The sequence below is a fragment of the Myxine glutinosa genome, chromosome 8 (genome assembly GCF_964187855.1).
Source record: "Myxine glutinosa chromosome 8, kmMyxGlut1.1, whole genome shotgun sequence".
NCBI lineage: Eukaryota > Metazoa > Chordata > Myxini > Myxiniformes > Myxinidae > Myxine > Myxine glutinosa.
The window spans coordinates 66,170,699-66,192,007 of NC_136268.1; the positions used below are offsets into that span (position 1 = coordinate 66,170,699).

The following is a 21,309-nucleotide window of genomic DNA, read 5'->3' on the forward strand; positions in this document are numbered from 1 at the left end:
AGAGATATTGTTTCCTGGCTCTCCTGAGGGTGGACACACACTTGTTTCGGGCTTTGTGAAAGGAAATGAGATTTCCTTCCGTTGGATTTGCTTTCCAGGAGACGAAGGCAAGTTGTTTCTGGGCAACAGCCTCGCCACAAGATTCCGTGTACCATGGACGGGAGGAAGGGTATGACAACTGAAGACGAGATGGGATAAATCTGTGCATGAGAGAGAGCAATTTACTTTGGAAGAATTCCCAGGATGAGTTGATGTCAGAGGTGGTAGAGATGGGAGACCAGTCCAGATGATTGATGGCTGCTTGAAGACCGTGCCAGTTGGCCTGAGTGAAATGCCAGACTCGTCGACGCTGAGCAGGCTCCCTGAGGATGGTCAGAGAGATGTCCACTTTAGCAAGGACATGATCAGATGATCCGATCGGAGCAGAAGAAGAGCAGCAGACATTTTCAGGGAAGTTAGTCATAACCAAGTCCAGAAGAGAAGATGTTCCGTTGACTGAGATCCGGGTCGGGAAATTGACAGATTGTGTCAGTCCCAGTGAGTCGCAGAAGTCCTTTGCTGAGGAGCCATGGCTGGTGAGAGAGGTACCCACACCCAGCCAACTGGCATGATGACAGTTGAAATCACCACATATGAGGAAGAGAGAGTTGGGATGAGTAGATAGAAGTTGGTCCATATCATCAGACAGCGAGATGTAGATGGAGTCATCACTGTTTGGTGGACGGTACAACACACATATGAACAAGAGGTGGGAGCGAAGGGGAAGCCGTAGCCAGAGGTATTCCTGGGGGTGAGGTGGAGAGAGTGCAGTGCAGGGCGAGTGAGGAAGAGAGTTTTTGATAAAGATAGCAACCCCGCCTCCAGGACGAGGCTCAGGTCTATCATACCGGAGGAGGGAGTAGCCCGGGAGAGATACTATGGAATCAGAGACATCATAAAGGAGGAAAGTTTCTGTTAAGCAGATCACGTCTGGTTTGACAGAAGCAACCTGTATGGAGAGATCAGTTAAGTTTGAACGAAGGCCCCGGATGTTTGAGGTCCATACCGTTAATGAAGGGGAAGGGGGAGCATCAGATACAGAACAGGGGGGAGGAGGGGTAGGGTAAGATGTGGAAGAGGTGGAAGAGGTAGGGAGAGCTGTTGAAGGTGTGTCAGAGATTTCAGAATAGCTCGGAGAAAGGGAAGGATGGGGCGGACAAAATGTTTGATGGTGATTGGGTGAGCCACAATGAGGTGTTATTTGAGGAGGGGGAAGAGCGAGGCAGAAGGTTGGGGGAGATGGAGGTGAGAGTTTGAAGGGGGAAGAAGCGGGGAGGACGCTTTGAGGAGGGGGAGTGAGAGGGGGGAAATTGAGAAGCAATAAGGGTGGGGAGATTTGAAGGGGAGGGGTGAGGGGGGAGTTTGGGAGGGAAGGGACAAGGGGAGGGATTTGAAAGGGATGGGATATGGGGGAGATTTGGAGGGGAGGGGTGAGGCAGGAGTCTAGGAGGGGAGGGGCGAGGGGGCGTCTTGGCGGGGAGGGGTGAGGGGGTAGTTTAGGAGGGAGGGGGCAAGGGGGGAGATTTGAAAGGGATGGGTGATGGGGAAGATTTGGAGGGGAGGGGTGATGGGGAAGATTTGGAGGGGAGGGGTTATGGGGAAGATTTGGAGGGGAGGGGTGAGATTGGAGATTTGAAAGTGTACGATTTATGGGAAACGAACATTTATTGCAAAATGAGTTTCTTGTGACCTTCGAGTTAAAAATACGTTTAAGGACGCTGGATGGAGGATGGAGTGCAGGAGAGTTTAGGGAATGTAGAAAAAAGGCACTATAGGAGATGGATATTTTTTTTGGGATGAATTGATTTGGTGAGCAAGTCGAAAGCAGCCTTTTAAAGAAGAAGAAGAAGAAGAAAAAGGTGTTATAAAATATGACGGAATACATAACTTGAGGGGAAAGTGTAAACATTGAAGGTTAATGAGTGAAAACTATCTGGGGAAATGGGGGAGAAACACGTGGTCGAAGAACGAACGAACGAATAAGAATGAATAAACGAATGAGAACAGAGAAGGAAATGTTGTTTTTTTTGTTTTGTTTTTTTTTGTTGTTTTTTTTAGTTGAGATTTACACAAGGAAGTAGGCTATGGGTGAAAAGACTGGGAATACAGAGAACGAAAGTTATTGGATCACAAACGACGGACCACTGAGAGAAAAACAAAGCCTCAAGGTTGTACAGTGCACACTGTACAAGGCCTCAAGACACGACACGAATTAACACGATTTTCAATACAGGTATGAAAGATTTGCACCGAAAAATCTTCGTCGGGACACAATATACGTACAACACCATAAATAAATACAGTTTTAACGAAAATACAAATGGGAACAATCACTTAACTTCGATTTCAAATCGTTCGCGACGTGGCAAAGGCCTTGCTCGCGACACGGCAAACAGACGATCCAAACAGGTTAATACAAATGACTATTAATTTAGGTCAATACAATTGACTATTTATTTAGGTCAACACAAATGGCTGTATTTATTTAGGTCAATGCAAATGACCATATTTATTTAGGTCAATACAAATGACCGTATTTATTTAGGTCAATACCGATATTCGCCGATATGTAAATCCTCTTCAAATTTCAAATCAATCGGATGAAAATTGAGGATTTTAGAAATTTGAAATGGTTGTTGACCTTTGGCCTATGTTGACCTTTTGGCCTATGCTGATCTCAAAAATAGTGGGAGGTTGAATTCAGTTCGCCGATATGTAAACCCAATTTAAATTTCAAGTTGATCGGATTATAATTGAGGATTTTAGAAATTTGAAAAAGGTGGTTGACCTTTGGCCTATGTTGACCTTTGGACCTTTTGACCCCAAAAATATATAGGATTTTGTCGGACCACAAAGTTTCGTGGATCGGTTTAAAATCGTGTCCTGTAGGCAAGTATAAGTGAGCGGACAGACAAACACACACACACACACACACACACACACACACACACACACACACACATACACACACACACACACACACACACACACACACACACACAAACAAACACACACACAGAAACCGGAGTGAGCAACATACTTGCAAAAAAACATAAAAAAATTTGCCAAGTATTAAACAGAGACAGACAGACAAACCAACCGATCAACATACTTGCCGGAAAAGACAAACAGACAAACGGACTCAAATGCAATACCCTCTCCTCAGGCGAGGGTAAATATATTACAGCAGATCACACGTGGAATTTAATAACAAACACTCTGAATATATGATCTGATTTGAGTCCCCCAGTGAAAAACGGTCATCAGAATATGCAGAACACTATTAATCACAGAATTTTCTGATCATTTTTATTGTCTACATATTATGAATTAAATTACAAAATAAAAACTCACGTTTAAAAGAAAGAATAATGTGTTTTTAGTCTCGCCCCAAAGGGGTTGAGAGACTATTGCAACGTTTGTCTGTCTGTGTGTCTGTCTGTCTGTCTCTGTGTCCACGTCTATATACTTTCACTTTAATAAAATGTTTCTCTTCTACTGCTTGTTCAATTGCTGCAAAACTTTAAACATCGGAGAGACTTCCCATGGATAATATTTTATTGATAACTCTGACATCATAGGTCACATGGTATGGCAGCCATATTGGATTAAAGGGAAAAAAAATTGGATGTCATTTTCTCTGAAACCACTCAATGAAAAAAATTGAAGCTTAGCATATGCCATCAACTCTCCATGGGGTATATAGGGTGATAACGATGAAGTTATCGGAGAAATGGAATTCCAGCCATAATTGGTTGAATTGAAGTCCTTGTGTGAAACTTCATATGTCTGATCTCTGAGTGAGGAATTAAATTCATGATGTCATTGGTCACGTGTTCTGGTGGCCATTTGGAATGAAAATAAAAACAAAAAAAATCTTATTCCTCAGAACCACTTAACAGATTGCTGCGAAACTTCATACATATGATTGACTAGCTCTGGGGATATATAGTTTGAATTTTCATATTTCGAATTCATCTTCATTGATGCAAGTTAGCCTTAATGTTCACAGAAGTGTTCATTAAATAGCCTAATAATCAATCAATATAATCAATATGGCTACGGATAATGGAAATGTATGTATGTGACATAATAGGGTGCAGGGATGATGCGGGTATATGGGCCATAATAGCAGTAATCCTTAATAGAAGCGTGTTAAGTTAACGATGGTATTTTTGCTCAGAATGAACACACGACTTGAGACTGTACTCTACGAGTGCCGTTCTAATTACGACAGGAAATGTTTCTTCGTAATAGTTTCCCATGGCAGCTGAAAGTTGGCAGTCGGGTCGGCGGTATATCGCCTAATCTTTGCAAAGGACACCGTGGGCTATTTTACGTCCACCAAATAATGATGGCAGATGGGACAGCCGGCTTGACGTCCATCCGTGGGACGGCACACACATTGATGCCTCGCCCTTGCCAAATCTTTTAAATTAACTAGACCTTCCTGATTCTGATCACCCCTTACCCCTTGCTGTCTACCTTACCTCCAAACTTAGTATCATCGACAAAGTTGGAAAGCCAACTATTGTCCCCACTATCCAAATCATTGATGTAAATTATGAATACTAACGATCCAAGAACTGAGCGCTGCGAAACCCCCATTACTTACATCCTCCCAGACCGACATCCTCCCACTTTTTGCTTCCCATCACTAATCCAGTTTCCAATCCAGTTAACTACTCTTCCAACCACTCCACAAGCCCTCACCTTAGTTAACAACCTCCAATGTGGTACTTTGTCAAAAGCTTATTGAAATTCAACATATGCGACAGCCACTGCATTTCTCTCATCGAACCAGTCAGCAACTGTTTCATAGAACAATCTCCCATTGCTAAATCCATGCTTACTATAGTACCTTTAATTTGATTGAAATTATTTAAATGGTTCTCCATCTGATTGCTAATGAACGTTTCCAAAATCTTCCCCACAACGGAAGTTAAACTTACAGGTCTATAGTTCCCCAATTTTTTCTGGAACCTCTCTTAATTTACGGTGTTACATTTTCTCATCTCCAATCCTCCAGTACCTGTCCTGACTCCAACGAGCAGTTAAAGATATCTGCTACTACCACACTTATCTGCTCTGCCACCTCCCTCAATACCCTTGGATGCATATCATTTGGCCCTGGAGCTTTATCTTTAACCTTTATGCACAACCCTTAGTTATTTTAGCTGTTTCTTTTTTTCCTCCACTCCAACTTGGATCTACTATAAAACCCCTTGCCCACCTCCAAGATAGATACTCTCACCTATTGGAAGTTACCCTAACTGTTCTTGTTTAAATGTTGAAGCAAAAATAATTATTTAATAAATGTGTCGTCTCACTTTAATCACCAAACAATCTTCCTGTGCCATTCCTCAACGGGTCCACACATCTCGTAAACAGCTCTTTACCCGTTATGTACTTAAATAATGCTTTGCTGTTATTTCAGAGGATGGCTCGAAAAAAACATGAAACAAGTACAGATACATTCAAAGTACACTGCCCCATGCCAAATAAATAAATAACATCCTCCAGCGTGGCATTGCCGGGGCACCTTAGGTGCCCAGCGATACCACCATGCAGCACATAGAGACGGTCTTGGGAGGGAGAAGTGTACAATAATTGATTGATTAATTGCATAATTAAAATTAATAAACAATGATCCTAAAATAATTTCTTAATCAATTGGCTAATAACATACCTCAACCATCAGTGTTTCATCTCAATGTTATGTCTGCACACTGGCATGTTACGTCAGTGCTGTGAATTAATGTTTGCTTTATGACGATGACGTTTTACGGCACACGCCATGTTGGGCTGGAGTTGACCGACGTTGTGTGCTTAATTAAAGGAGTCCGTCTGAAACTCATCTATGCGGTCATGTCCCTTCTTCAACACAACAAAGCCATCATTCATTATCTGTGTGCCAAATTTGAACAAACAGTGAAAAGGTGAAAATAACAAGTTGCCTCCCCCCCCCCCCCCCACCCTCCCACTTGCAGGATAGGGGGATTTTTATTTGTGTGTCCATGACGTGACCCTGGGTACTACCAACACCTATGCAAAATTTGGTGGAGATCGGCCAAGCCTTGGTTTTTTTCTATGATTTCCAAATGTACACTCACACATACTACATATAGAAAACTGTCTGATTTAATATACTAGTACACCCGCTCACTACGGGAGCGGCAGGGGGAGTCATGTTATTATCCTTATTATTACTATCAATTATTATTACTATCACGTATGTTAGATCAGGTCATTGAAAAGAACAGACCGTGCCTCACCATTATAAATTCCCGATAATAAAATTTACTTCTGTGAGGGTGTCGGGGGAGAGTTGGGGGGCAAGTCACAATATCGCAAGTCACAAAACCCCTTGGGGAGTGGGGATATTGTTTCATAATATCATTAATATTATCCTATTATCATAAGTTTGTTATTATTTTTGTAATGAGAAGCAGCTTTGGAAAAACGCCATGAAAAACGCCTTGGAAGAACACGTTAGCGGCAGGAAGGGTCGTGTTATTAACGTTTGTGGAGTATATTATGGACTACAGTAGATCTTCGATCAGGTGCGTTCGGCGATGTGATAAGCATAGACTGATGTCTGGATTCCTCCACATTTCTTTCATTTTGGTGTTAAACAGCATTAGCGACTGTTTAAAAAGGTAATCATACGTGTTTGTGGTTTATATTATTTTTTACTTCTGGTAGAGGTTGCTCCCACGAAAACGGAACGATAAGCTATTTATACATGTTAACACGACGTTTGTTCAAAGAGGAAACACCCCTAGTGGAGGTGGGATACTATTAGTATGAATATTGTTTTGTAATAACATTAATATTATGCTTTTGCTGTTGGTTTTGTTATTAGAAGCATCGTTGGAAAAACGGCATGATAAAGCTATATGATAACACGGATATACACCTCATTGTGCAACCCCATTGGCGAGGAAACCCCCCTTGGCGGAGATAATCCCCTTGGGAAGGAAGGGGGGGGGGGGAAATGAATTAGCTACAACCTTCATTGTGTGACCCTTAGTCCTCCTGTCAACTTTGGTTGAGATTGGATAAGTAACGACGAAATGTATCTCGGTCAAAAATCGTCAGACAGACAGACAGACACCAAATTGCGTATTTCAGTGTGATGATAGTAGGATAACAGGCAGCCCCATAGCATAACAGATCCACAACCAAACAGGATGGACTCCACATTGTTTTTGGGTGTATAGGCTGCGTTGGGTTGCCGCCAAACCTGAGTTCTACCGTCAGTCACGTGCAGGAGAATCGCCTCTGATCAGACCAATGGATCTTCCTTCCTCCAAGATGTGACATTTCAGTGTTGACCTGCCTGACACCATGCCAAGCAGGTTGCTTTGTGTTCAGGTGGTGAGAAGAGGGCATCTTATGACATTTCAGTGTTGACCTGCCTGACACCATGCCAAGCAGGTTGCTTTGTGTTCAGGGGGTGAGAAGAGGGCATCTTATCAGTCCTGAGGCTATACTGTATATAACCTGCAGCATGAAGCCAGTGCCAGACAGTTATCTTGGGTAACCTCCAAGAGAGATTCCATTCATGTCACAACACTTTGCTTGTGGCAAAAGGAATATGTCTGAGAAGCCTGATCGGTGCTGCATCTTCTCTGTTAGAGGTCATCTTGGGTCGTCCTATTGCAGGCCTGTCTTTAACATCATTGTTTTGTTGATGGTTGCAAACCAATTGCTGATAACAGTCCGTTGGAAGCCAAGTTGATGTCCAGTTTAACTTAACTCTAGGACATCCCAACATTGTTCATTGTCTGTTCTATCTGTGGGCTTCACTAAATATTCCACGGTTCATACAGTCACACAGTTTTCCAATGGAAGTGCACAACAATATCGTTACCTTCTCCAAATCTGGACCAGGTGAAATGTTTTTAAGTTGATGCCCCTACAGTGCTGTACATGCTGGGTTGATTGCTGTACAATGTTGAAAGATTGTCTGTGCTGTGTGAATGCAGTCATGTAGAGAGTAAAGGAATTGTGGTGTGTGGAGAAATGTTGGAGTGTAGGCATAGTAGATGTTCTGTGAGGTAGATCCTGCACTGATCGTGTTGGAGAGATGGGTGTTTACCGCACTGCAATCTGGTGAGATGCACTCTCATTTCCCTCGAGAGAGAGAGTTAATTCTGCACTCACATGTATCTCAGCAGGAAGAGCGTTATTTGAGAAGATGGGAGGGGGCTGTAGCACTGGAGTGAGGAGGTAGTTAGGTGATTGTTGATGTGTTTGTGAAGGGAGATATTGGAGGAAAGGGGAGGGATGTTGTTGAATATGTAGGAGTAGCAGTGAGCTGTGGAATCTTTTGTGAATCTCTGAGTTGGCAGGTGGTTTAACATGAAAGTACTGGGGTGTAAAGGATCGTTCCCTGCTGAGAAAAAACGATTGGCTCGCACGTCGAGGTGATCCTGGATTTGGTGTAGTTTTGTTTTGACATGGAGACGGTTGACGCTCCTTGGTTGTGTGCATCCTGATAGGATGCTGAGGGCCTTGTTTTGAGTTATCTGTAACTTGAGAATATTGGTATCAGATATTGCCGGTGCCAAACTTGGCCTAGCATAGTTCATGTTGTTGTGAATAAATTGTTTGTGTATTGTATTGAGTGACTCGTTTTATTGTCTGAAAGTGGTGCGTGTATGTCCCTGGAGTGTGTTAACTTTCCATGTAGCATTGATGCATTGATGTTGTTGATAATGTTTATGTTGGGAGTCATCATGTTTGTTTTGGGAGTAAGACCGAGTGTTGTCAGGTGTCTGTCTAGCAGGAAGACTTGATTGGATTAGTCTATCAGGAGGAACAATGTAATGTGAGGATGCAAGTCGGAATGACATCTGTCTATGGTGAAGAGTTGCCGTGGATTTTAAGGGAGAGGCTTTCATGCGGATTTGGTTGAGGCAGTGTTCCAGAAGGTGTAATATATTGCTGGAGTGAGTCGGCGGCATGTTGGGTTCTGTGATGTTGCATAGAAATTGCAAGATTTGTGTATGAAAGGAGTGTTTTACCTAATGGTGTTGTGGGGGGAGATATTGGAGAAACAGATTACAGAGGGTGGGTGGGAGCCCTGAGGTACTCCATTTGAAGGATTTTAATGCGTGATAGAGAATACAGATTTTGGACCTGAGCTTATCCATTTAGTGAGTTTGTAACCACATATGGGTCGCCGTTGGTTATGTAGACGGTGTGAAGTGAGCATAGCATATTTTAGATGTATGGCACTTAATTCTGGCAACTGTTGCATTTCAGTGAGTCATGTCTTCTTGTGATTGACATACGTTGGTTGCATGCTTGGTATATGTAGATGTGTGGGCCAAGATTGAGTTCTAGATCCCTGGAAAGGAGAATAAGCAGAACTTGGAAGGCCGCAATATCTGCAGGTCTCTTCAGTGGAAAAATTGACAAAGTTCTCTGGGAGTGTGGCTTTTGCGCCATCGCCTGGGCCAATCTCCTGGGGGGATCGAGGGTAGTTGTTGATTGTTGTCTACTTCTGGTGCTTCAGTTCCTTGGCTTTTCCATGAGCCCTCAAAGAGACCATCTTCTCCTCTTGAAGAAGCACCTGGTGTAGTGATGCATGGAGGATTCTTTAATTTATGTTTGAATGAAAATTCGAATTTTATTCAATACTATCTTGGTGAACAGCACTTTTGTAGGGGTGTTTAACGCCATTTGTATACTGACACATCCATTCTTCATTTTAGGTCCTTTTGTTGAGTATGAAATTGCCTGCTGTAGCATTCAATCAGAGAGCTCTCTCATGGTGCAGACTTTCACGATACTCAACATAAAACCACGATTGAGGGGATGAGATATGATGGATGGGGACATTTCGCCGCATCATATACCCCACCATACCCCACCTTATCGAAATGATTTTGAATGTAATATTGCTATGATGAGCACTTTATTAGTTTTACTGTTGACAGAATTAAAAAAATTTATTGTTCCGCTTTGTTGTAGAAGTGGCTTTTGAGGCACAAGGGCATCACTTACAAAAGAAAACAAAGTGGCGCATCAGCTGGCTGATGACAGATTGTTAGCCTAACAGGCCTGTATGGCCGCAAGATGCAGCAAGCGTCTCAGGAGAACCGTTACGACTCCATTATGCTCCAGATGAGGTCAACGGAGGCCCATTAGGCAAAACGATAGCAGCCAAGAAAAAGGAAGCCTTTCGATGTGGCATTGATGAGCTGAACCGAGCGCTGCACATCCCACAGGCCTCAGCATATCCGAGCGCAGCGGCAGGTGCGATGCCTGCGGTGGTTGCTCGGGGATGCGCTTGTCGACCGGCCGGTGTCACGCTGTGTTAGTAAAGAGCACTTGCTGCTCGCCACGTTTTTTTTTCGTAGTTACACCCGACGTCTGCACCCTGAAATTTTCATGGACGTCAGAAGAGTGGGAGGAAAATACAAGGATTTAGGCTTTAAGTGGCACTGTTTACAGGAACCCGGATGCCAGATATGTAAGGCCTACTGTGACGCAGGCACCATTTCCCTTCATTGCTGAGGGCAAGGCACTTAGAAAAAGCCAATTTGAAATATAGTGTAATCAGGCAAATAAATTGGAACTACCAGACATTGTAGGAAATGGAAGGTTTTCAGGAAACTGGGGTGGTAAAGGGGCAGTGGGGGGTGGGGAGATGGTGCTAATAAATTGGAATTAAGGACTAGAAATCGTCATGCTAATGCTGAGCAGTCATCCCAGATTCACTCCCACCCCATTATAAAAAGAAAGCAATTGCACTCAGAGTGAGTGAAGACAATATGAAGTTATTATAATAACCACACCAGTTTTTGCGAAGATTGCTGATGCCTTAGGGATACCTATCATGAGAGAGCTCATTGTCATAGCTATACCCAGTCTGTGCATGTGTATGCCGAGAGCGGATCACCCGCATACGAAGAAGGCGCACTCTCCGCAAGCTGTTTGGGATCACCGGGTACTTCCAACGGTGCTCAGTATGCCACTCACACAAGCCTGTGAGGATGGAGAATAGAGATGTGATTCTTAGAGAACATTTGTCTTTTATCAATTTATGGCTCGTTGAGAGAGGTAGAGAGAGAGAGCTGTTGTCTTGTGTTATTTCCCTGTTATCAGTGTTCATCGAGACTTCTTATGGTTGTTGTAGTTTTCCCCCCATTTTAATGAGCACGCTGTGCACATGACTCAGTCCTTTATTCCTTCATTTATTTGCCTCTTGCAGGCTTTTCAATAGAGGTTCACTTGGCCACCAATCTCACATCCCTTTTCATGATGGAGGCAATTCTGGTCACATTGCTCATCTTTGTTTTTCATTTTTATTCCCCCGCGCACGCAACATGAAAAGCGGGGTTAAACAATTGATTCACTTTGTGTGTCTGTGACTCTGTGGGCCGAATTTACGAAAGACATTTATTTAGCGAGCGTCTTGCTGACATATGCCGAACCCTTAAAAGCTGAAAAAAACATTGTTGTATGTGCACTGCTAATTACCTGCCTAGATAGCAATTTACGAAGGGATATAAACAGCCGTTTAGTTGTGCGCATCTAAACAGCCAATTAGCCTGTGAAACACTGACCCCATATCACCAACATCCAATTGAAATGATGCACTTGTATAGCATTTGCACCACGGACAATTGTTGGAGAGGAATCGGCGCATTGCTCCTCATCGTAGGTTGATCCAGGTTTTCTTGCATTCGATTCGGCAGCCAACAAAATTAGCCATTCCACTCATCCATCCCTCCTTGGACTCATCCATCCCTCCTTGGACTCATCCATCTCTCCTTGGACTCATCCATCCCTCCTTGGACTCATCCATCCCTCCTTCTACTCAACCAACCCTCTTTTGACTCATTAATCTCTCCTTCCACTCATCCATCCCTCTTTCCACTCATCCAACCCTCCTTCCACCCATCCAACCCTCTTTCGACTCATTAATCTCTCCTTCCACTCATCCATCCTTCCTTCCACTCATCCATCCCTCCTTCCCCTCATCCATCCAGCCATCCATCCCTCCAAGCATTGATAACACAAAAGCCAATCTGTGAACGTGTACAATCTATGTGTCCGAGCTATGGTTCCCACATGTATGCCACTCTGGGTAATCTAGATTGAAGTGATTGATGATGGTTATTGAAACATCAATTATGTTTTATGTTTGGGTTGTATACACAGTATAAAATTAAATAGTGGCTATATATTTATTATGTATGCATATCTGCCGATGTTTTGCCACTCCTACCATACCCTTATAGTTATTCTAAAGTTAACTTAAAGTGACATGTTGCAGATCTGCAAGAGCTTCACGTTTCTGATGCTGCTGCTGCTGCTGCTGCTGTTGTTGTTGTTGTTGTGGTTTTTGTTGAGTCAATTTTTTAAATGTGCACCCATTGGTCAGACAGCTGCCTGACCACACCCACATCTGTCGCTTGACTCCGCCCAGCATAGTATGGCCGCCATATTGCTTCTTGGTGGGCCTATGCCTAACACTGACCTCTGCTGATTATACACTCCCCAGCTTTGTTGCATCAGATTTCCATTGTCTTTGTTTGGATATAACAACGCAACAACATGCATTTTAAGGCCATTTTCCCTGCTAGAGTGGGGGTTAGCCTTGCGGTCCCCATGACAATCTTCTCCATTTTGCCCTATTTTCTGCATCTCTCCTTGTTAACCCCCTTGCCCGCATTTCTTCTTCCACCATCTTTAGCCAAGTCTTTTTCGGTCTTCCCCGTCCTCTACTTCCTTCTACATTCATTTCCATCACTCTTCTCAACCAGTCACTTTCATCCTTCCTCAACACATGACCAAACCATCTCAACCTGTTTCTCTTCACAGCATCAATCACAGGCTCTATTCCTATCATCTTTCACAATTCATCATTTGTCTTCCTCTCTCTCTCAACGATACTCCGCACATCCACCGAACCATTCGCATTTCCACCCTTTCCAGCCTTCGTTGCTGCTCTACATTCATGACCCATGTCTCGCTCCCATAAATCATAACACTTCTCACACATGCAGCATACACCTTTCCCTTCAGCTTCAACGACACTCCCCTCCTCATCAGCACGCCACTCAGTTCCCGAAACTTCTTCCATGCACATCTCACTCTAGCAACCGTTGCCGAGTCTGATCCACCTTCTCCATTCAGCATGTCTCCGAGGTAGCAAAATGTTTTCACACCTTCCAGCTTCACGCTGTCTCCAAGATCCAACTCAACATTTCCTCCATCTGCGGCTCCCTCTGTGCACACCTTACATTTGAATGTAGCTGCCACACTGGTTAATGACCCTCTCAGACCACTACATTTTTGATGAACCCACTCAGCGCACATTGTACATTGAATGGAGTTCACTCCGACACCCTTCCTGCACACAGCACATGGCCACTTCCCAGTTCTTTCCACCTCACCACATGCTTTACCACTTGCCATCACCTTCGTCTTTCCTATATTCACCTTCAGACCTTTTGTCTCCATACATTCCTTCCACTTGTTCATCTTTTCCTTCAGTCCATCCATACTTTCCGCAATCAACACCAGATCATCTGCATACAACAACTCCCACGGTAAACCCTCCTTTACGTTCTGAGCCAGCACCTCCATCACAGCTACAAATAGTAGTGGACTTAGTACCGACCCCTGATGCACTCCCACCTTCACCTCAAACTCACCACTGTTCCCGTCCTTTGTCCTTAGAGCTGTGCGCGCTCTTTTGTACATTGCCATCACAACTCTGATCAACCATTCCTCCACTTCTAACTTCCTCAATGCCCATGTCAATACTTCGCGTGGAACCCTATCGAATGCTTTCTCCAGATCAACAAACCCAAGAAACAACTTCTTCCTCTTCTCCATGTACTTCTCCTGCAACTGCCTTATCCTCCTCTCCAACACCCTTTCCAATACCTTCATTCCATACTCCAATACCTTTATCGCTCAGTACGAGCCACACTCCAGAGGGTCACCTTTCCCCTTGTATAGAGGGACGAGGGTACTCAGTTCCCAATCCACTGGAATGCGACCTTCTTTCACCACCAGATTACAGATCTCTGCCACTCTCTTCACACACCAACTTCCTGCTGCCTTCAACATATCTCCCACAACTCCCTTCGGCCCTCCCGCTTTTCTACTCTTCATTGATTTTATCGCTTCCTCAACTTCCTTTTCAGTTATCTTCTCTGCCGGTCCTAAAACTGGGTTACTCTCTATGTTGCCATCCCATTCATTCTCTGTATTCAACAGTATTTCCATATATCTTTTCCATCTTCCTTTAATTCCATCTGGGTCCACAACGATTTGTCCCACTTCGTCCTTCAAGCAACTCACCCCCATCACATCGCACCTCTCTTTTGCTATCTGCTTTGCAATCCTGAATGCCGCTCTCTGACACTCTTCCGAATCCAAACGTTCTCCGAACATTTTCCTACATGCCTTTGTTTGGATCAAGTGTTAAATTATTAATAAGGTTTAATCAAGCTCGTCGCACCTCCCTAAAAAGTAGCATTATGTAATTTTTGAACGGCCCCATATGTGTTAATTGCGTGTTTCCTAATTGGCCCATTACCAGATTTTTTAGGCCAATTCAGTTGTGCTTCTTTGGGCAAAGTCCCGTACCTCGAATGACCTTTTACAGGTTTTTTATGAACAAAAGGTTTATTATGAACAAGAGAGAGAGTGGGAGGGTGGAAGAGAGGGAGAGGCACACACGATAAAACTGAGGTAATAGATATAAAATAAATCCCCTGTTTGGAATCACAATGAATCTTATCTATCGATTGTTATTCTTTCACATGGGAACACAGGACATACATGGCTCTATCTAATTTTATTCATTCATATGGGAACATGGTCCGGTCGTAAAACATTGCCTCAAAAGGGGACCACGGTGCCCCAAAAAAGGCCAGCACCCGCTCTGCATGGAAAAATGGCCTCTAAAGGCAGTTCCATATGAGAACATGGGACACTACATAGCTCTATCTAATGTTATTCATTCACATGGGAACACGGAACAGACACAGTTCTATCTAATTTTATTCATTCACATGGGAAAACGGGACAGGCATGGCTCAATCTAATATTATTCATTCACATGGGACTACAGGACAGACACGGCTCTGTCTAATCTTGTTCATTTACATGGGACCAAGGGCTCTATCTAATCTTATTCATTCACATGGGAACATGGGACAGACACGGCTCTTTCTAAACTTATTCATTCACACGGGAACACAGTCAGTCTCGTAATTGATATTGAACTAAACCATAAAGATCCTCGGAGATGAATTGTATAATACCTTCAACAGCAACGATGTGGGAGTTGAGTGGACAGAGGAGGCGAAAAATGTACATTTTGTGTCACACATTGTGACCGCAGTCGATCATTCTTGTTTTACTATGTCTACCTGTCGGGCAGTGAAACAAAATGGAAAATCATTCCAAATAAGAAACATCCTGTTTTTAGCAACATTATAAAGAACACAAACAATAGGCACGAATAACTAATTTAACATGTTAAATAAGGTGGTGTAAAAGACGCTGCATCAACGGCGGTAAACTAACAAATTGTTTTTTCTACAACCTTTAAAATCTTTATTTTATTTCAATTGAATTATATACTTGAACGCTGTAGAACACAAATAGCCTTTTGGCACTTTCAAAAACCTGCCTGTTCATTTAGCAGTACTGGACAAAATTTTACGGCATTTTACGGCATCTCAACCAATCAAATTTGTTCTCATAGAACCCGCCCATGTCCGTGTTTCTCAAGACTGCATGGGGTAAGGTGTTCTATGAACACTCAAGTTTGTTTTTGCAATGAGCACAGCTTTTAATTCACAACTACATTGATTTAAGTCTGATCCTATAGTTGCACTGTTCTAGAGGAAAGTCCCCTGTTTGGGACTGACGGTTATTTCCCCCACGGTTTCTGAGAAGATTTTAAAATAAATTACCTGAATTTGAAGTGAAACCCCCTTTTCAGCCTCTAATAGGGGGCGTAGCCTATCGGGATGGGGAGCACAATCCCATGAGACCTTAATGTTCTGATGTATTGTCCCAAATTACGTCCATATTGGTCATGTAGTTTGTGAGGAAAATATGTTTTAGTGAATAAGAGGGATTAGGGGAGGGAGCCTGTGCCCCCTTTCTAGGGGAGATACGGCCATGGGGAGCACAACTTAAGGTTAGGGCATGGTCACGATTTCCCATGGCCAGTTTGGTGTGGGTCCGGTTGTCGGTTTCTGAGAATACCATTTTTGAATGGAATTCCAACATTTGTGGCAGAACCACGCTTTTACTCCCTTTGAATGGGTGGATCCGGATGGGGAGCATAATCCAATGAGACCCCACTGTCCTGATGCATTATACCAAATTTGGTAGGTGTCACTCAGGTAGTTGTGGAGAGGAAGATGTTTTGGTGAAAATGCGGGATTCGGGGAGGGTTCCCGTGGCCCATTTTCCCAGGAAGATATGATTGTGAGGAGCACAACGTAAGGTTAGATCATGGTCGCAATGCTTCCTGTCGAGTTTGGTCTGATTCTTTTGGACAGTTTCTGAGAAGAAGATTTTTGAATGACATACCAATATTTGGGGCAAAGCCCTCTTTTATCCCCTTTATAAGGGGTGCATCCAGATGGGGAGCCCAGCCCCATGAGACCAAACCCCAAATTTTGTCCATATCGGTCGCGTAGTTTGTCAGACACCGGGACCCACTCTGAAGATATTTCGGAGAAATAACCTAAAAATTGATGTTGATGGTAACATCAACGGTGATTTTTATGGGAACTCATTTGTTCGGGTACACCTGATCTGTAGAGACATGGGTTTAATTCCCAGGAGACTATTACCCCCCTCACTCTCCAAGACTCCAAGTGTAGTAATTTTGGAATATTTCATTTTTGCTCCATTGCTGTTTCAACACAGAGTTCCAACAAGCTAGCTCAGATAGCACACTTACCTTTGAGCTGTCTAACCTGGGTTTGATTGCTAACCCAACTACAAACATTCATCCTGGTGTTTCACAGGCTGGGCATTGCATCAACGAGTTGTTGAATCACCATCCTAGGGGACTGTGACATTAAGCTGGCTGTCCCGCCTGCCATCGTTTGTTTCTGACGGACATCAACGACCCTGACGGACATGGTGTCTTTCACAAAGATTAGGCGAGTTATCACCGGCACCCTGAACAAATTTGCAACTTTCTGCCCAAATCGTCTTCAGTCGAATTTCATGCCTGGCTAGCCGGTTCGTGAAAGACTTGTGCCAATCGTCCATGCCTTACGAGCATCCTACCCCATAATATAAGATGAACAAGAAGAAAACCATTTCAAAAGTTTGATTTCATTTGAATATTTTTTTTGTAATAAAGATTTATTTTGGTTATTTCTTTGCACATGACATTTGAAGTCTTAAATAATGCATGGGTTGAGATGTGCTATTAGTTTGAAGCGGATGTTAAACCGACAGTCCTGTCTAAATCAGGTGCATATAAACTTCTCATAAAAATATTTTACAGCAGCACACTTGTAAATCCGCACAAACATGGATCCACACACTTTTGCAAAACCTGAGTGTTTTGGCCTGTCGTCATTGAATTTATGTGAAACTAGCAGGGGTACCGGCGTTGCCAAGTGTTGTACCAAACCTCTTGGCATTTAGAAGAGATTTAATTTTTTTTTTGTGGAGGACTAAAACGCTTCCTTACACCCACTCATGATTGGGGACAGGGATCATTTAATATTAGCTTCCACATAGCTACAAAGGCTCAGACACTATGATGATGACCACTCGTTTTTGCATCTTCAGATGCATATGGCTGCCCAGTTTCTTGGCTATTATTGGGCACAATCCTGGAGAGGTCGCCACTCCTATGCAGGATACTCAAATGGCTCATTCATCCCAGTAAGCTGGTACCGTGAAATGGGGGGAATAGAGGCACAAACTGAAAAAAAGTTCGAAAACTTTTTTCGTTGAAAATTGATAACTATACTGATTTGTTGATATTTGGGTTGAAAGTGTTCTCTTGTTTTTTTTAAAAAGCAACTTATAGTCCCTATTAACCCCATATATGGGTTAAGTAGGAATAAATAGGATTTTTATGGCTGTCCCTATTCACCCAGTTTTACGGGTGAATAGGGACAGTCACTAATACAAAAAAATAATAATCAAGAAACAATCCTGAGTTTCCAACTTATTGCTAAATTGATAGCTCAGATGGATGCACATAATATGCACCCATAATATAAACCACGGTGCCAATGAAAAAAAATATGGGATAAAAAGTCTCTCCAAACTGTCCCTATTTCTTGATTATTATTATTTTTGTATTAGTGACTGTCCCTATTCACCCGTAAAACGGGGTGAATAGGGACAGCCATAAAAATCCTATTTATTCCTACTTAACCCATATATGGGGGTAATAGGGACTATAAGTTGCTTTTTAAAAAAACAAGAGAACACTTTCAACCCAAATATCAACAAATCAGTATGGTTATCAATTTTCAGCGAAAAAAGTTTCCGAACTTTTTTTCAGTTTGTGTCGCTATTCACCTTGCTGTCCCTATTCACCCCATTTCACGGTACTCATTTTGATGACCTCGGAAAGATGACAGGCTGAGTCAACCCACTTGGTGTTAATTCAGGGCTTGAACTCAAGACCCTGAGATCTCAAGCCAGCCACCCTAACCGTTAAGCCAACACCAGGCTCTCGGGCACTATAAAGCAATTAAAGTTTTTTAAAATCCAACTTTCTTGCCAATTTTGTTTTCGCCTGAAACACTCTCCGACACTCATTGATGAACCTCCGAAAGTTTGACGAAGATCCGTTTGGCCATTTCTGAGAAGAGAGGTGACAGACACACACGCACGTCTCTCTTGTAGTTACAGATGATGAAAGCTGTGATGCACTTTAATAGTGAAATTACAGTCTGATATTCCCCTTGTCCCTGTGTGATGTTTTTCTCAATCACCTCCCCACCCAACTCCCACTCCATCCATTTTTTGAGAGTATGTAGTTGTTGGTTAAAAAACAATAATTATTTTATGTGTATAATTTATATTGCTTCATATGTTCTTAACATGGTACTGATCTTCTTTAGAACAGTATATTTGAAAAAGGCGTTTTCTGCAATCGAGAACTTGCAACTGGTCAAAGTGAAAGACTTTTCACCTCTTTTGTTTTCTGATTCTTTCTCATTACGAGGAAGCAGATGGACTAGCGATAGTGTGTTCTTCTGGAATTTTGATTCATCGAAGGGATGGAGGAGGGCCGCCATGGTTTGTGCAGTTCCAGTAGAGGATTCTGCGTCTTGTGAAGCAAGACGGCCCCATTCACCATACTTACGGATGCAAAAGCTCCCGGATGACTTGTATTCAGTCTTTCAGTGAATAAATATTTGGGCCGGTACCATGGCCACGTCAGCTTTTCAAATAGAACAGAAAAGAGGATGTGGAAGGTTGAGTGTAAGAATGTTCCCATCTCGTTTTCTTTGCATATCCCCACAATGTGGTCATCATACGCGTTTACACTGGACATCTAAAATAGAATAAGGAAACCATGGAGTCTTGACACATCTTCGGTGCTATGTACTTGGCGTTAGACGGCCTTTGCGAGTGTATCGTTTGTCTGTGTTCTAGGAAACCTAACGAAACATATGAAGTCCAAAGCACACAGCAAGAAATGCCTGGAGATGGGTCTGATGCCAACATCGGAAGAGGAGCAGGAAGGAGATGATGTTGGTGAGGAACTATTATTCCCTTATTAAATCTGCTCTGCTTTCTGCGGTTGTGTTGATCCATTTTGGTTGGTATTGTGGTAACGACTGGGTCTGTGGTAGAGTCAATTGGGAACATATCACTTGCTCTTGGGTAGACCTTTTTTGTATATAGCGTCGAGGCTCGTGGAGGAGGTAGAATATAGAATGGATGAGGACATAGCATAACGAAAGGAATAGTAGAAAGAGAAGGGGGAATGTGCGGACACACAGGAGTAAGGGCGGAAACAGGGGGTACACAAAATTGATACAGAAGAAAACTCTTAGGAAGGAAAAACTGGAATTTGGTAGGAGGTGGGCTTAGGGGACAGAGGTGAATGGGAGTAGAAAAGATCATGGTTGTGGATGGTGGATGATCTCAGATGGTGGTGAATAGTTGTCTTGAAGCCCTGAAGGAAAGAATGAGATTGTAGAGACCGTGGAAGTTGGTCCTTCAGGCAGAAAAAAACAGGACCAAATGAGTGAAAGTTTTGCTAGATCCTGGATTTAGGTTTTAGGTAATTTTTAGATAGGTTTTAGGTACCAGTGAAACTGGATTTAGGTTTTAGGTAGGTTTTAGACACCAGTGATCCTGAGTTTAGGTTTTAGGTCGTTTTAAGGTAGATTTTAGGTATCATTGATCCTGTCTTTAGGTTTTAGGTAGTTTTAAGGTAGGTTTTAGGTACCATTGATCCTGTCTTTAGGTTTTATGTAGTTTTAGGTAGGTTTTAGATACCAGTGATCCTGAATTTAGGTTTTAGGTAGGTTTTAGGTACCAGTGATCCTGGATTTAGGTAGTTTCGCTAGAACATGGATACTGGTAAAAAATGTATCAGATCCAATCCTCCTCTTTTTTTATTTATCTGAACACCTTTCAAAAGGTCTGTGAAACTCATTCCTATATCCATGATGGTATTTACAACCTTTCCTTCCCATTAATATTTCCTTCCTCAACGAGGTAATGATCTAACTGCAGTACTCACTATTATAGTAATTACATTACTTAAACTATTTAAGTGATTTGTGTCTATTGATCTCTGATGGAAAGCAGTATTGAGGAGGTCAATCCGAGTGAGGTTTAGCTTGAAAAGGCCGCAAGCCAATTGCACAGGCAGGAAGAATAAAAAAGAATCAATTTCGTCAAGAAAAATGGCGCACAAATTGCATTGCAATCATCTTTGTGAGTGTGCTTCGTAACAAGGCATCCAGGAGATCTTTGGACACGAAGTTTGATAACGGCTTTATTTTACTTTCCACGGCCATTACGGGCTGCTGGCTATGGCCTTGCACCATAATAGCCTCGCCATCAATCGCTGCCCACTCACTCTCACAGGAATGCAGAAGACCATGGAATATTGGTAGAAATCAGTTTGGGAGATGTCACCTCATTTGAAACTCAAGTCTGAAAGGTCAACTTTATTATCTTTACAAGGTTTTCGCCGAGTTAGAAGTTGACGGCCATTGAAGGCAACGATGCTGGGGGTTTCAGGAGGGGGATATCAGCAAATACGTT

The 21,309-nt window shown here is 42.8% G+C and overlaps 1 protein-coding gene across 2 annotated transcripts in view; it reads left to right on the forward strand.

The window, feature by feature from the left end:
* HIVEP2 (HIVEP zinc finger 2) overlaps positions 1–21,309 on the forward strand; it is a 241,199-nt gene that overhangs the window by 195,136 nt on the left and 24,754 nt on the right. For both annotated transcript variants that reach the window (XR_010985523.2, XM_068124642.2), the window contains exon 5: positions 19,681–19,782. Coding sequence is in view for 1 of the 2 variants with exons in the window: in XM_068124642.2 (XP_067980743.2) it covers positions 19,681–19,782 (102 nt within the window). In the remaining variant the exon portion in view is untranslated. The remainder of the gene's footprint in view (positions 1–19,680; positions 19,783–21,309) is intronic.